The following is an 11,362-nucleotide window of genomic DNA, read 5'->3' as shown; positions in this document are numbered from 1 at the left end:
ACTGGATGCTCCTTCCTGTCTCTCCCAGCCTGGTGGGAGGCAGGTACTGGCCCCTCATAGTCCTCCTGCAGCCCTGGGTGGGAGCCTCACTACAAAAAAATGAGCCCCCCAATTTTCCCTGTCAAATCACATCGATCTGGGCCACTGAGAAATGCACAAGCCCACTCTGGGTCTCAGCTCCCAGGCACAGGGTGACAGCAGGGCCAAGGAGCCACAGCAGTGTCTCCTCTCACCCCAAGGAAGTGCAGCATTCCTGTGGCATTAGCAGCTCTCCCTGCACATAGCTGCCTCCTCCCATCGAATTACAGCCCCAGCACAACTCCCACATTGCAGTCGTGTTGCTAAAGTCAATCGTTTACCCAAGCAAAACAAACATTGGCAGGGCAGGCACGGGACAGTGCAGGTGCAAGCCCGGGCAGTGCTGCCCTCAGCCGTGGCCTGGGCCAGTGCTCCAGCTCTGCTGCTTTCCTTCTGCCTTTCCTCCCCAAACCAGATTTATTTTTTCCCCACTTCTGTGGAAATAACACCCTTAAGCAGCTGTGACACAATCTCATTTATAGCAATGATGAAATATTGCAGTTCAGGGAAAACAGGGATGAGAGAGGTGGTTGATTGTTTGCAAGGACATGGCTGTGTCTTTCCTCTGGACAAGCAGCACTAAATATTTTGCTAAACCAAGGCTCATAACAACAGAAAAACTAAGAAAATTAACCTGTCAGCTAGAAACCTAGAGTATTTTGGAAACAGCTCTAATGCAAACATCTCTTTGGCCCACTCAAAGGGGTCTCCCCAAGGGATCCAAGCCCCTGATGCCATAGATACTGCAGGTTCAGCAGGACTACAGGTGCACCAGAAGGCAATAGAAATATGGGTCTGAGAACCCTGTGACAGGAAATGCTCCCAGGTGTTAACAGATTCTGTTTCCAGCTAATCTGTAGCCTAGAGATGAAAAAGAAACATTTTCCACCTCTGCAGTGTAGCAGCAGCAGTTGTTTCCCACCTGTGAGGACACAGCATGTCCTCATGTTTTACCTCAGGCCTGGGAACCTCCAGAGTTGCCAAGAGCTGGGGGTCAGCCAGGAGCTGAGGTGATGCCAGCTGTCCCCACACCCATGGCCACCCACTCCAGGGGCAACCCTCACCTGCACTCACATCACATCAGGCACCACTTCCTCTGTCCTGGCCAAATCCCAGCATCCAAAAAGGACTTCAAAATATTCCTCACAGCTTACTGATAGGCTTTGGCTCCCTGGAGGGTGAACAAGAGAGAAAATAAGGTTAACCCCTTTCCTTCAGTCAGCTTGGTGGCTTGGACTGTGCTGTGACCCAGGGAAAAGGATGGCTGGGAAGAGCCACCTGGCCCTGTGTCTGGGCTCTTCCCCCTTGGCTCAATGGCACCGGCAGCAGAAAGCCACAGCCTCACCTGCTGCCCACCCTTTTCCAAGAGAGAAAGTGTTGGCTGGAGAGAGAAGACAAAGGTTTTGTAGCAGTCAAAATTTGTCACTAGAAAAGCAGATATACTGAGACTATTTAGGCTTTTCCCATCCTTAGAACAGGAGGTTGGGAAGCCAGGAAAACTGTTGCCAGGTGGCCTGCCCTAACACAGTGCCTGTCCTCCAGTCAGACAGCAAATGCTGCAGGGTGAGGAGCTGTGGGTGGATTCACTGCTGGCTAAAACACAGGAACAACTGCACAAGGAACGTAACACGACATGACAGGCCAGAGAGTGGGTGAGCAGGATGAAAAAACAGTGCCCCTGGAGGATCAGCCTGGCTGAGCCCCCACACAGGGATGTGCTAACAGTGAATGAAAACCACCCAGAGGAATCCATGGATCTGTGCAACTCCAAACCAGTTCACAGTTTTCAGTGCACGTGTAGTGAACCTCTGGTGCACAAAAACATTTGAGAAATGTGACACAAGTCCACATTGTCTGGGGAAGAAAAAGCAATTAACTTTTTTTTTTTTTTAAATCCGGCAAAAAGTAATTTATGAGTGTCTAAAACAGTCCCTAGATCTGTGTGCTCTTACCTCCCCAGCAGAGATGGGAGCTGTGCAGGCAGGTGACAGCAGCCCATGCCACTGGACACTGCCACAGCTCTCAGGCCATTTATATGCTCGCCTTTGCTGTAGATTTAAACTCCTGCCCTGGTTTGCAGCTTTATCAGTGTATTTGGGGCCTCTCCTCAGCCCTCAATAAAACTTTGCTGTGTGAACCAAGTGACTGCAGGAAGCTCAGATGAAATTTTGTACTCACTGCCCTAATAAAACCTCTGCCTAAATCTGCCAGCAGGGCAGTGGCAGTGTAACATGAGCTAAGGTACGTCAGATTAACACCTCACCAAGCCAAAGCCCCTGTGGTGTAGAAACACCTGCAACAGCCTTGAAACCTGGGCAAAGCAGAACATGTGTTCTGTTGCTGCTTCTTTTTGGCCACACTATTGAAAGCCAGTAAAGGGGGACACAGCAACACGGGTCCAGCCCTAGTTTGTCATCACTGTGAACATCAATGTCCCCAGTGAACACCTTGCTCCATCAGAGCATTTTGCAGGGCTTTGATTCCCCCCCATCCCAGTTCCATGCTCTTGGCTTTCACAGCAATGGCTCACCTTTGCCAAACGAGATGATTTGGGATTTGGTTACACGCCCTTTGCCTTTTTTCTTTTTTAAGTCAAAGCAGAGAAAGGAGCCAAATTGGAACCTGATACTGAGTCCTCTTAATTGCAAAAGGGAGAAATAACCTGCAGCAAGTATGACATACAGCAGCAGCAAGCATGAGATGTATAAGTTGATGTACAGCAGTTGTTAAGCATTGAGATGCTTTTGAGCTCTTTGCAGAATACCAAACACTTCATCATGAGAGTTTTGCAGTTTTCAAATGTCAAAGATGAAAGAGCTCTGTGTAATAGGAATAGTTTCAAGGGGGTCACAGCTGCTGGTCCCCCCTCCTGGGCTCTGTATATGTAATGCCCCCAAAAAGGATCTCCAACCCCACTTCACCAACAGAAGTCACATGATTTCACAGGGCCAGAGAAAGAGGATGGAGACCCACCCAGAGGCAGAGCCAGCACAAACTCCCCTGCACAGTTTCCCCCTTTGGGGCTGGGGTGACTGTACAAAGAGGAGAGCTGTGAACACAGGTGTCACAGGGTTAGCACATGCAGCAGGTGGTCACTGATGTCCAGGCAGCGTCCTGCAGAGCCACCACATGAGCAGGGAGCACACAACAACAAACCTGACACCTGTGGAAGCTCACAGAATTCCTGTCTCTTGCTACACAATGATGCCTGGATTAAGGTTACGTTCCTCTGGGCTGCATTTTGTCACGCAGCCGCTATTTTGGTCAGAAAGTCAGCAAGGCCTTATTTGGGAAGCTGTCCCACTGAAGGGCAGCATGAAGGGCAGTGAGATGAAAAGGCTGCTCTGAAGGCAGGCCTGGGGGAGCTGCCTGGAGCCATAGGAAACCCAAATCTTGCCCTCTGCTTCTCCTTAACATTCCAACATCTTCTTCTCAGCCTGACCCTTGCCTCTCTCTTCCCTCAGACTGCATCTTGCGGGTGAGCTACTCACAACACAAGCAATCTGGGGAACACATCAAGGGGACTGAGATGAAATCTCCCTTCTTTCCTTTTTCTTACAGAAAAGTTTTAGTGCTAGAGATTTAAAATGCACAACTTACACTGGGTAGAAAATCTGCAGACACACAGGTAAAGGTGTAGAATGACAAACACTAAGTGCTCTGCTCAGAGGTTTTTTCCTGAAACTCTTTTAACACACATCTACACCAGACTGACCACACTGACCCTCGCTGGACCAGACACTCCCATCTCCTTCAGTACCAGCAACAACTCCACTCTGTGTGCCCTAATCATCTAGCAAGCAGTGGAGTGAACCTTGCAATGAACTCTATCATGCTGTTGCTCAATATTAAATCTGTTTTATACTGATACCTTTGCTGGTGATCCTTTAAGCTCCTCAAACATTTGTTTGTAACAGGCTGACAAACACCAATCTCCACAAAAGCCCAAGAGATCCACAGAGCAGCAATCAGATAACTAAGGGCTACAGACATCCCTGACTTTACAACCCCCTTGACTTGTGAGTTTCAGATTAGTAAATCTCTTTATATTGCTTTGTTTAGGGGTGGGTGGGTTTTCTGTATCAGTCAAAAACAATTAAAAAGTGGGAACTGGGAGAAAATTTTTGAATTTAAGCCAGAAAGAATTCAAATTAACACACATAATTTTGGTAACTGGCTAAACTACTAAAAAATAAATTACATGGATTGGATGTTCTAGTTAAAATTGATTTTTATCCTGCAAGTGTTTGCTGCTCAGCTGCAGTCAGGTCCGTGTGAACATCAAGCCTCGGTGTGCTCTGCTGATTTACCCCACCGGGTGGACACGCACAGGAACTGCAATCTCAGAGCAGCCGGCTGCATTCCAGTAGGTGCCTCATGCCAAAAGTGCAAAGCTCGGCCTGAGCCAGCGTTGGGGGAGCCCTGGAGAGTGAAGTTCTTTCCTGATGTACAAAACAGCAGGACCAAAACCAGGGCTCATGGAATTTCACATGTTATCCCCCTCATCTCCCCAAGCCAGCACATTTCATCACAGTACTTTTGTTACTGGAGTGATTCCCTAAAATCAGTCACTATTAAAAAATGTGCATTTTGTATATTCCCAAACCCTTACACGTTCCCATGGGTAGCTCCATTAATGCTTCAATATCTGCAAGTATTTCAGGACACAACACACACCAACTCCAGCACAAACTCCTGTGGTCTCCAGCACCACAGCCAGCACTCCCTCCCCTCCTATTTCCCTGGATTCCCACCGCTGCAGGGAACCACACAGCAAAGCAGCAGACATGTAACAGCCCTTGGAAATTTCACCTTGTTGTAACAGCACCAGGAATTATCACTGAACTCATGGTACCCAAGAAAGAAAATGTCAGCCCAGTTTTCAAAAGCACAAGGAGGAGCCAGGACCCTGCAAGCCAGTCAGGCTCCCCTGGATCACTACTCACAGGGCTTGATGCACAGCTGGCAGCTAAAATACAACTCAAACAAGGCCTCTCCTCAAATTCAGGAGGTGAAGGCTTTGTTACATACAATTTTATTTTAAAAAATGCTGTAACACACATGCCAGTAAGAAAACTGGGTCTTCTGGTTAAAGCACATCAGTCCTTTTTCTGCTGAGCAGCCTGCTGAGCTGCCTGCTTGGCATTGTTGGCCTGCATCTTCTTCAGCCCCTTCTTGTTGTGCTTCTTTGCAAATCTCATGTTCCTCAGAAACTTGGGATCAACCTATAAAAATAAAGGAAAAATAAGCCATGTTGCAGAGGAGACATATCTAAAAACATTAGTGGCTCCATACTGTTCCAATTATTCCCAAATGCAGGCTGTGACTAGTTCACACTTCTTTTCTGATTTTTCAACAAGATTATTTTAGTCATCTGCAAACAGGCTTTAATATCCATTTTCCCTAATCACCATAAACAAACAAAAAATCCCAAACCCCATCAATAAACATAAAGAAAAAACAGGATGGGCAAAGCTGCAGGAGAGGCAGGACTGAACCCTCACTGAGCTCCGCAGAAGACAAATTTTTACATCACTTCTAAAAAGCTTTGTAGACTGTGACATCTACAAAACAAATAAAATCATAACCCTCCCCTGACAAATTTACTGTTTTCACTTTCAAGTGTGAAAAAAGATCCTGTTGTACCATTTGAATTATCTCAAAAAGCAATATACTGTCACTTCCATGTGTTTTGCCCAGAAATGACAATTCCTCTTATTTTGTAAGTGAAATTATCTGGATTAGTATAAACAGTAAAACAATATTGAAGGAGAGACAAGAGGAGGAGAGGAGGAGAAGACCCAGCAGGACTCAAAAGGCAAAGGAACCATTTAACTGGAAAGTGTTTGTTTTACTGGAAACAGCACTCAATGACAGCCACCAGAACGGACAGGGACAAAACTGACTAAAATTCAGTTTTATAGACATACAAGGGCAGATTTCATGTGGGTCAGAAATATCCCAGCTGCATGTCAGTCAAGTGAAAGAAGTGAACCCCACAGTGGTTCTGACCCCCTGCAACACAAGCATGTCTCCAAAAAAAGTGTCAGTCAAAAAATACAAATTCTGGGGTTTTTTTCACCGTTAAGCCTCAGCGACTCAACAGCCTGGGAATATCAGCAGAAATACTCACCCCTTTGAGAGATTCATATCTATGGGTTTTGGGCTTCTTGATGCCATTTCTGTGCCACTTACGGGCTGTGTGGAAAATGAGACAATTACTTAAATTCCAGTTTCTGCTATTATTTAGCAGCTGCATTAGTTTCCTTTTTAAGTGTACCTGACTATCAAAGTGATGTGGAATAGACAATTTCCAGATTAAAACCACATCTCTATGCTTATCCCCTTGCATGGGCTTCCAATCCAAAGATTTCAGGCAGCTCATATCTAATGACACCCTGACAGCACCACATCACTCACTAATAAACTAAAGCCCTTGTGGTCAGTGTCACAGGGCACTGTCACTCACTGTGCAGGACCAAGCAGAGCCCATCTGTGACCTCTGCTAATCACAGCACTGATGAAAGACCCCAGCCATGAACTATTTCATCACTATGGCCATCTCTGGATTGCACAGGATCCCAGGGATGAAGCTTTTCAGGAACATCACACAATGACAGGATGGCTTGAGTTGGAAATAACTTTAAGGACCATCCTGTTCCACCCTCTGCCAAAGGCAAGGACATCTCTCACCAGACCAAGCTGCTCCAAGCCCTCTCCTTGGACACTTCCAGGGATGGAGAAGCCACAGCTTGTTTGGGCAACCTGTGTCATCATCCTCACAGGGAAGCATTTCCTCCTAATATCCAACCTAAGCCTACTCTGTCAGTGTGAAGCCATTCCCCTGTGTCCTGCCACTGCCTGCTCTTGTGAAAGGTCCCTCTGCCTGCTTAGCTGATGGTGACCACCATGGCATCACTCAGGTTGGAAAAGGCCTCTGAGATCTGAGTCCACCATCACCACCCAGCCAACTCAACTAAAGCACGTTCAGTCTTTCCCTGAACACCTCCAGGTACGGTGACACCACCACCACCTCTCCAGGCAGCCCACTCCAATGTCCAGGCACCCTTCCTGTGAAGAAATTCTTCCTAATGTCCAACTCAAACCTCCCCTGGCACAGCTCTGCATCCTGTCACCCTACTGCTGGTTACCTGAGATAACAAACCGACCCCCCGTTTTCCAATATAAACACTCCTATTTTTCTACCTACATATTAATTCTACGTTGAGCCCAAACAGGTCCCGACTCTTATCACACTCCTTCAACCCCCTCCCATTCGATCCCTATGCAGTACCACCTTATCTGCCACAAACCCCCGGGCAGGCCGTGCTGCCCTCACCGCGCCGCTCCCGGCCCGGTTACCCCGCCGGGATCCCCGCCCCGCTCACACTGGTTGTGCGTGGTGTGGTTCTTGGACTTGGCCATGGTCGCACCTGCGGGAGAAACACACACGGCTCAGCCGGGCCGGCTCCCGCACAGAGCCCGCCCGGCCCCGAGCCCCGGTTACCGCCCCGCTCCGACAGCCCCGGCCCAGCCCTTCCGCCCGGCCCGGCCCGCGGATGGTGCCGGATGGGCGCGGATGGTGCCGGGGTCGCCCTCACCGGAGCCGCGCTCGCCGCCGCCGCCGGACCGGAAGAGAGAGAACACCGCAGGGGCTGCCGGGAATCAGGGCCGGGCCGGAACCCCGTGTCCTGCAGTTCCGCCCGGCACTTTCCCTGTTGCCTTCCCGAATCGCTGCTCTGTGCCCGCACCGCCCCGGCTCCCGCGGCCGCCGCTCCCGCTCCGGCTCCGTGAGGGGCCCGAGGCCGCTCCCGACCTGGGAGGGCCCCGCCGCGGCGGGACCGCAACACCCAGCGACGTGGCGGACCCGGTCCTTTAGCAACGCGTTTCCCCCAGCAACACGGTTCCCAGCAACACGGTCCCCCCACTAACATGTCCCCCGACCATGGTCTCTGCCGGCCGGGGGCCGAGGGAGCCGGGGGCTGAGGGAGCCGAGGCCGCCTTGCTTGGCCCTGCCCGATCCCCGCGGGAGCCTGAGGCTCTCGGCCCCGTCGGAGTCCGGGTTCGGTTCATCTGCGCGTTCACCGCACTTGGGCAGTGTATTCAGGCACAAACAGTGCTCCTCAAGGCGGGTTCACTCAATGCCGTTCATCTTTTATTTGTGTGAAGCACCAGGGGCTCGAACAGCTCTGTTGCTTTCAGACAGAAAGCTGTGCCACCTCGGTCACCCCCTGAACCCTTATGCCCAGCAAAGACCTGGCACAGTGCAGGTGTGTCGTGTTCTGATCATGTTGCCAGGTTAAAGTGTCACTCCTGCAAAAGACAAGGACTGAAGTTTGGTATTTCAGTCTGTGAAAGACACTGAAATGATGGCTGTGATGAGAAAATTTCCTCATTGAAAGGGTAGACATTATAATGGTTTGCCCAGCGTGGTGGTGGAGCCACCATCCCTGAAGGTGTCCAAGGAAAGACTGGATTTGTGGTTATGGATTGGGGCATCTCCCATGGAGAAGTGGCACAGGAATAAGTGGAACAAGGAAGGCCAAGCTTGCCCAACCCCCCTGGGGTTCTATCTCTTGACCAATTGCAGCATTTCTGGCCAAGGCTGCTGTGATTTTGAATGGGAACCTCTGAAAAATGAGCAGAAAAGACCCAGGCTCTTCTGCACTGTGGGAACAGACTGCCACCTTTTGATGGCATTGCCTTTATTTTATAGTGAGAGGCACAAGTGAATTGTTTAAAGTAGCCCAGACTGAAAAAATAGCCCAGAGACCAAATGCCCCACGGCCAGTAGAGAGTGAGCTGGACATTGTTTCAGTGGCTGATTGCTTGCAGAGCAATTGCTATTCTGCCCCAAGTTCAGATAGCTATAAACAAACTCTTCCTATTATAAAAGCAGGGGAAAATAGATTGTCCTTGGTAATGCTGATGAGAGTGAAATGAAAATAGGCAGGAAAAAGAAAGATAATGCAATTCAATTTCCATATCTCTCTTATTTTGAGCAAGACCTAAGATGCAAAGTGTATTTGGCTTAATTTCCCAGCCCCACCCCTATTCTGGGCAGCTGTTTTGTAAAAATAGATTAAAATAACAATATTCTTTTACTGGCATTTTGCAGCTGGAATATGAAGGCCTGCTCAAAATCCTCCTTGATATGCAAACATCTGACTTTTTAAACTGTTGTTTTTTTAAATTCCTTCCACTGAAGAGAGCTCCAGTCTTAAAATATTTGTACATCACTGTGGCCAGCTAATTGCAGCCAACAGTAGAGAGAAGCCCTGACTCCTGATAACACAGAGAGCCAAGCTCAGTGGAAGACAGCGCTGAATCCCAGAGGTGTGTTTGCCTCCACTGCATTTCAAAAGGCAGAAAGGCTGCCAGCCCCCTGAGCTTGGCCATTAGATTATCTCTAATCTCTTGATCTTTTTAACTAATTTCCGAACCTTCCTCCATAGAAAGAAACAGAAGGGTTTACTTTAGGGCTCTATCCACCCTTTCCAACTTTTTTCAGGGTCTTGCTGCAATTATTGCTGTTGGATCTCCCTGGGAGTCTTTCCCAGCTGCTGCTGGGGCCACTCAGATGAGCAGTCAGCCAGGTGGGGATTAGAGAAGCTGTGCTTAATGCCCACGTGATGACAAGATCCATAAGCCAAATTAATAAAACAAAACTGGAAAACATTCAGTTCATGGGGCTGAGTGTAACATATCCAGGGCAGTTTATAAATCACTACAAACCAATGCAGAGAACAAGGTGAAAAGGAGGATCCAAGGCAGGACCAGGGCCTGTGTACACTGCTGGGTGATCAACCCCCTTGAATTTCTCCCGTTCCCTGATGAGCTGCTGTGCCTCTAATTGTGCTGCTACTGAGATCAATTGGCCAGTTCAAAACCTTTAGTCATGCTTCTAGTGATTACAGACTTAATTAGTGCACCTTAGCACAAGTGTCCTCTATTAAAAGAGCAGTGCTCATTGAATAGGATGGTAGTTACTCCAGCTGCAAAACAATGATGAAAAAGTCATAACACAAAAATCCCACAGTGCCTTTGACAGCTGTATCTTGGTCACTGTCCTTGCATCGTGCATACTCATGCTGTTTGATCTCTGGTCTGTCACGGTTTTCATGCTGCCACCCCATTTCAGCAGCCTCCCTCAGCTTGCCTGTTCCCTCCCTGTGAGGTGACTTTGCCCTGGGGTAAGGAATTTCTGGGGCTGCCCCCTTCAGTAATGCCAGGGACTGCCCACTGTCCAGCGTGGTGCCTGTGCCAGCTGAGCCAGGCTGAGTTTTACAGGGGCTCAAACAGAGGCTGGCTCTGGTCATTCCCCAAAACGTGAAGAAATTTCCTCATTCCTTCCATTTCCACAGGAAGAAGACAAGGAAGGGCCATGTTCATGTAGGATGCTGGACACAGTGTGACAGCACAAGCTCCCCAGTGAACACAAAACCAGTGCAGATCAGGAGTCCAGCTGACTTTGCTTGGCACAGACCCTACAAACTGCTCCCCAGTGGAGAGCCATTGAGCCGTGGGGAGAGTGCAGGGATGCTTCTGGCTATTCCTGATGGCTTACACGGAGGATTCCTACCCTGGGCTGCTCGGGCACTTCAGCCATCCCCAGCCATCCCCACTCGCTCTGCGGACACCACCCAAGTGCAGCTGCAGCGTGCAGGGCTGTGCCTTGTCAGGGAGAGCACCCCGTGGGATATGGGCACCTTCACCCCCTCCTTCAGCCCCTCCTTCACCCCAGCGAGCTGACCAGGACTGGGCTGTCTGGCAGCTCCCCAGGAGTCCCTGCCCTGGCAGTGCCCGTGGCTTTGGGGCGATTTTAGGGCTGTTCCCAGCCTGAGAGCAAACAGGGCTCGTCTGTGCTGTGGAGCCGAGCGATGCCCGAGGGCAGCGAGTGCCATGGGAGAAATTCTCCATGGGGACAAATGGCCGATACAAGTCCAGAGAAGGCAGAACAGCGGGATAAGGAGGCACTAGAGGGAGCCTGAGCATAACAGATCCAGCTCCGGCTCCAAGTGGGAGAATTAGTCCCGCTCAGGGAGAAGGGGCATCACCAGCCAGCAACAGCAAGTCTCACGCAGCAGTTTCCCCCTTGACCTGGCATCCTACCTGGCTGTGCCTTCCCCCCCCCCCCCCCCCCCCCCCGACAGCTTTATCATTTCCTTGAAGGCATAAAGAAATGGTTTCATTGATGGGAAGTGCCAGTCTACCAGCAGAGAGACAGCTGGCTCTGAGCATTTGGGATAGGAGGTGAGAAAAATCACTGGCAACTGGTGGCAAT

At 49.7% G+C, this 11,362-nt stretch overlaps 1 protein-coding gene across 1 annotated transcript; it reads right to left on the bottom strand.

Annotated features, from left to right (window-relative positions):
• Positions 1 to 5,081: 5,081 nt before the first annotated feature.
• RPL29 (ribosomal protein L29) lies at positions 5,082 to 7,801 on the bottom strand. Its single transcript, XM_064724416.1, has 4 exons — positions 7,680 to 7,801; positions 7,467 to 7,511; positions 6,212 to 6,276; positions 5,082 to 5,303 (listed from the first exon to the last, which is right to left on the bottom strand). Exons 2-4 carry the CDS (start codon positions 7,501 to 7,503, stop codon positions 5,178 to 5,180), a joined length of 228 nt encoding a protein of 75 aa, XP_064580486.1. The 5' UTR covers positions 7,504 to 7,511; positions 7,680 to 7,801; the 3' UTR covers positions 5,082 to 5,177.
• Between the last annotated feature and the right edge of the window lie 3,561 nt (positions 7,802 to 11,362).

The sequence above is a fragment of the Zonotrichia leucophrys genome, chromosome 12 (assembly GCF_028769735.1).
Source record: "Zonotrichia leucophrys gambelii isolate GWCS_2022_RI chromosome 12, RI_Zleu_2.0, whole genome shotgun sequence".
NCBI lineage: Eukaryota > Metazoa > Chordata > Aves > Passeriformes > Passerellidae > Zonotrichia > Zonotrichia leucophrys.
The sequence above is the reverse complement of the archived record's forward strand: the minus strand, read 5'-3'. Positions and strand labels throughout refer to the sequence as shown.

Bases quoted from the DNA above. Each gene is read 5' to 3' on its own strand.
- RPL29 (XM_064724416.1), bottom strand. From the start codon at position 7,503: ATGGCCAAGTCCAAGAACCACACCACGCACAACCAGT. The intron at 6,277-7,466 runs GTGAGCGGGGCG...TTTTCCACACAG, and splicing joins CCACACCACGCACAACCAGT to CCCGTAAGTGGCACAGAAAT. The intron at 5,304-6,211 runs GTGAGTATTTCT...TTATTTTTATAG, and splicing joins GATATGAATCTCTCAAAGGG to GTTGATCCCAAGTTTCTGAG.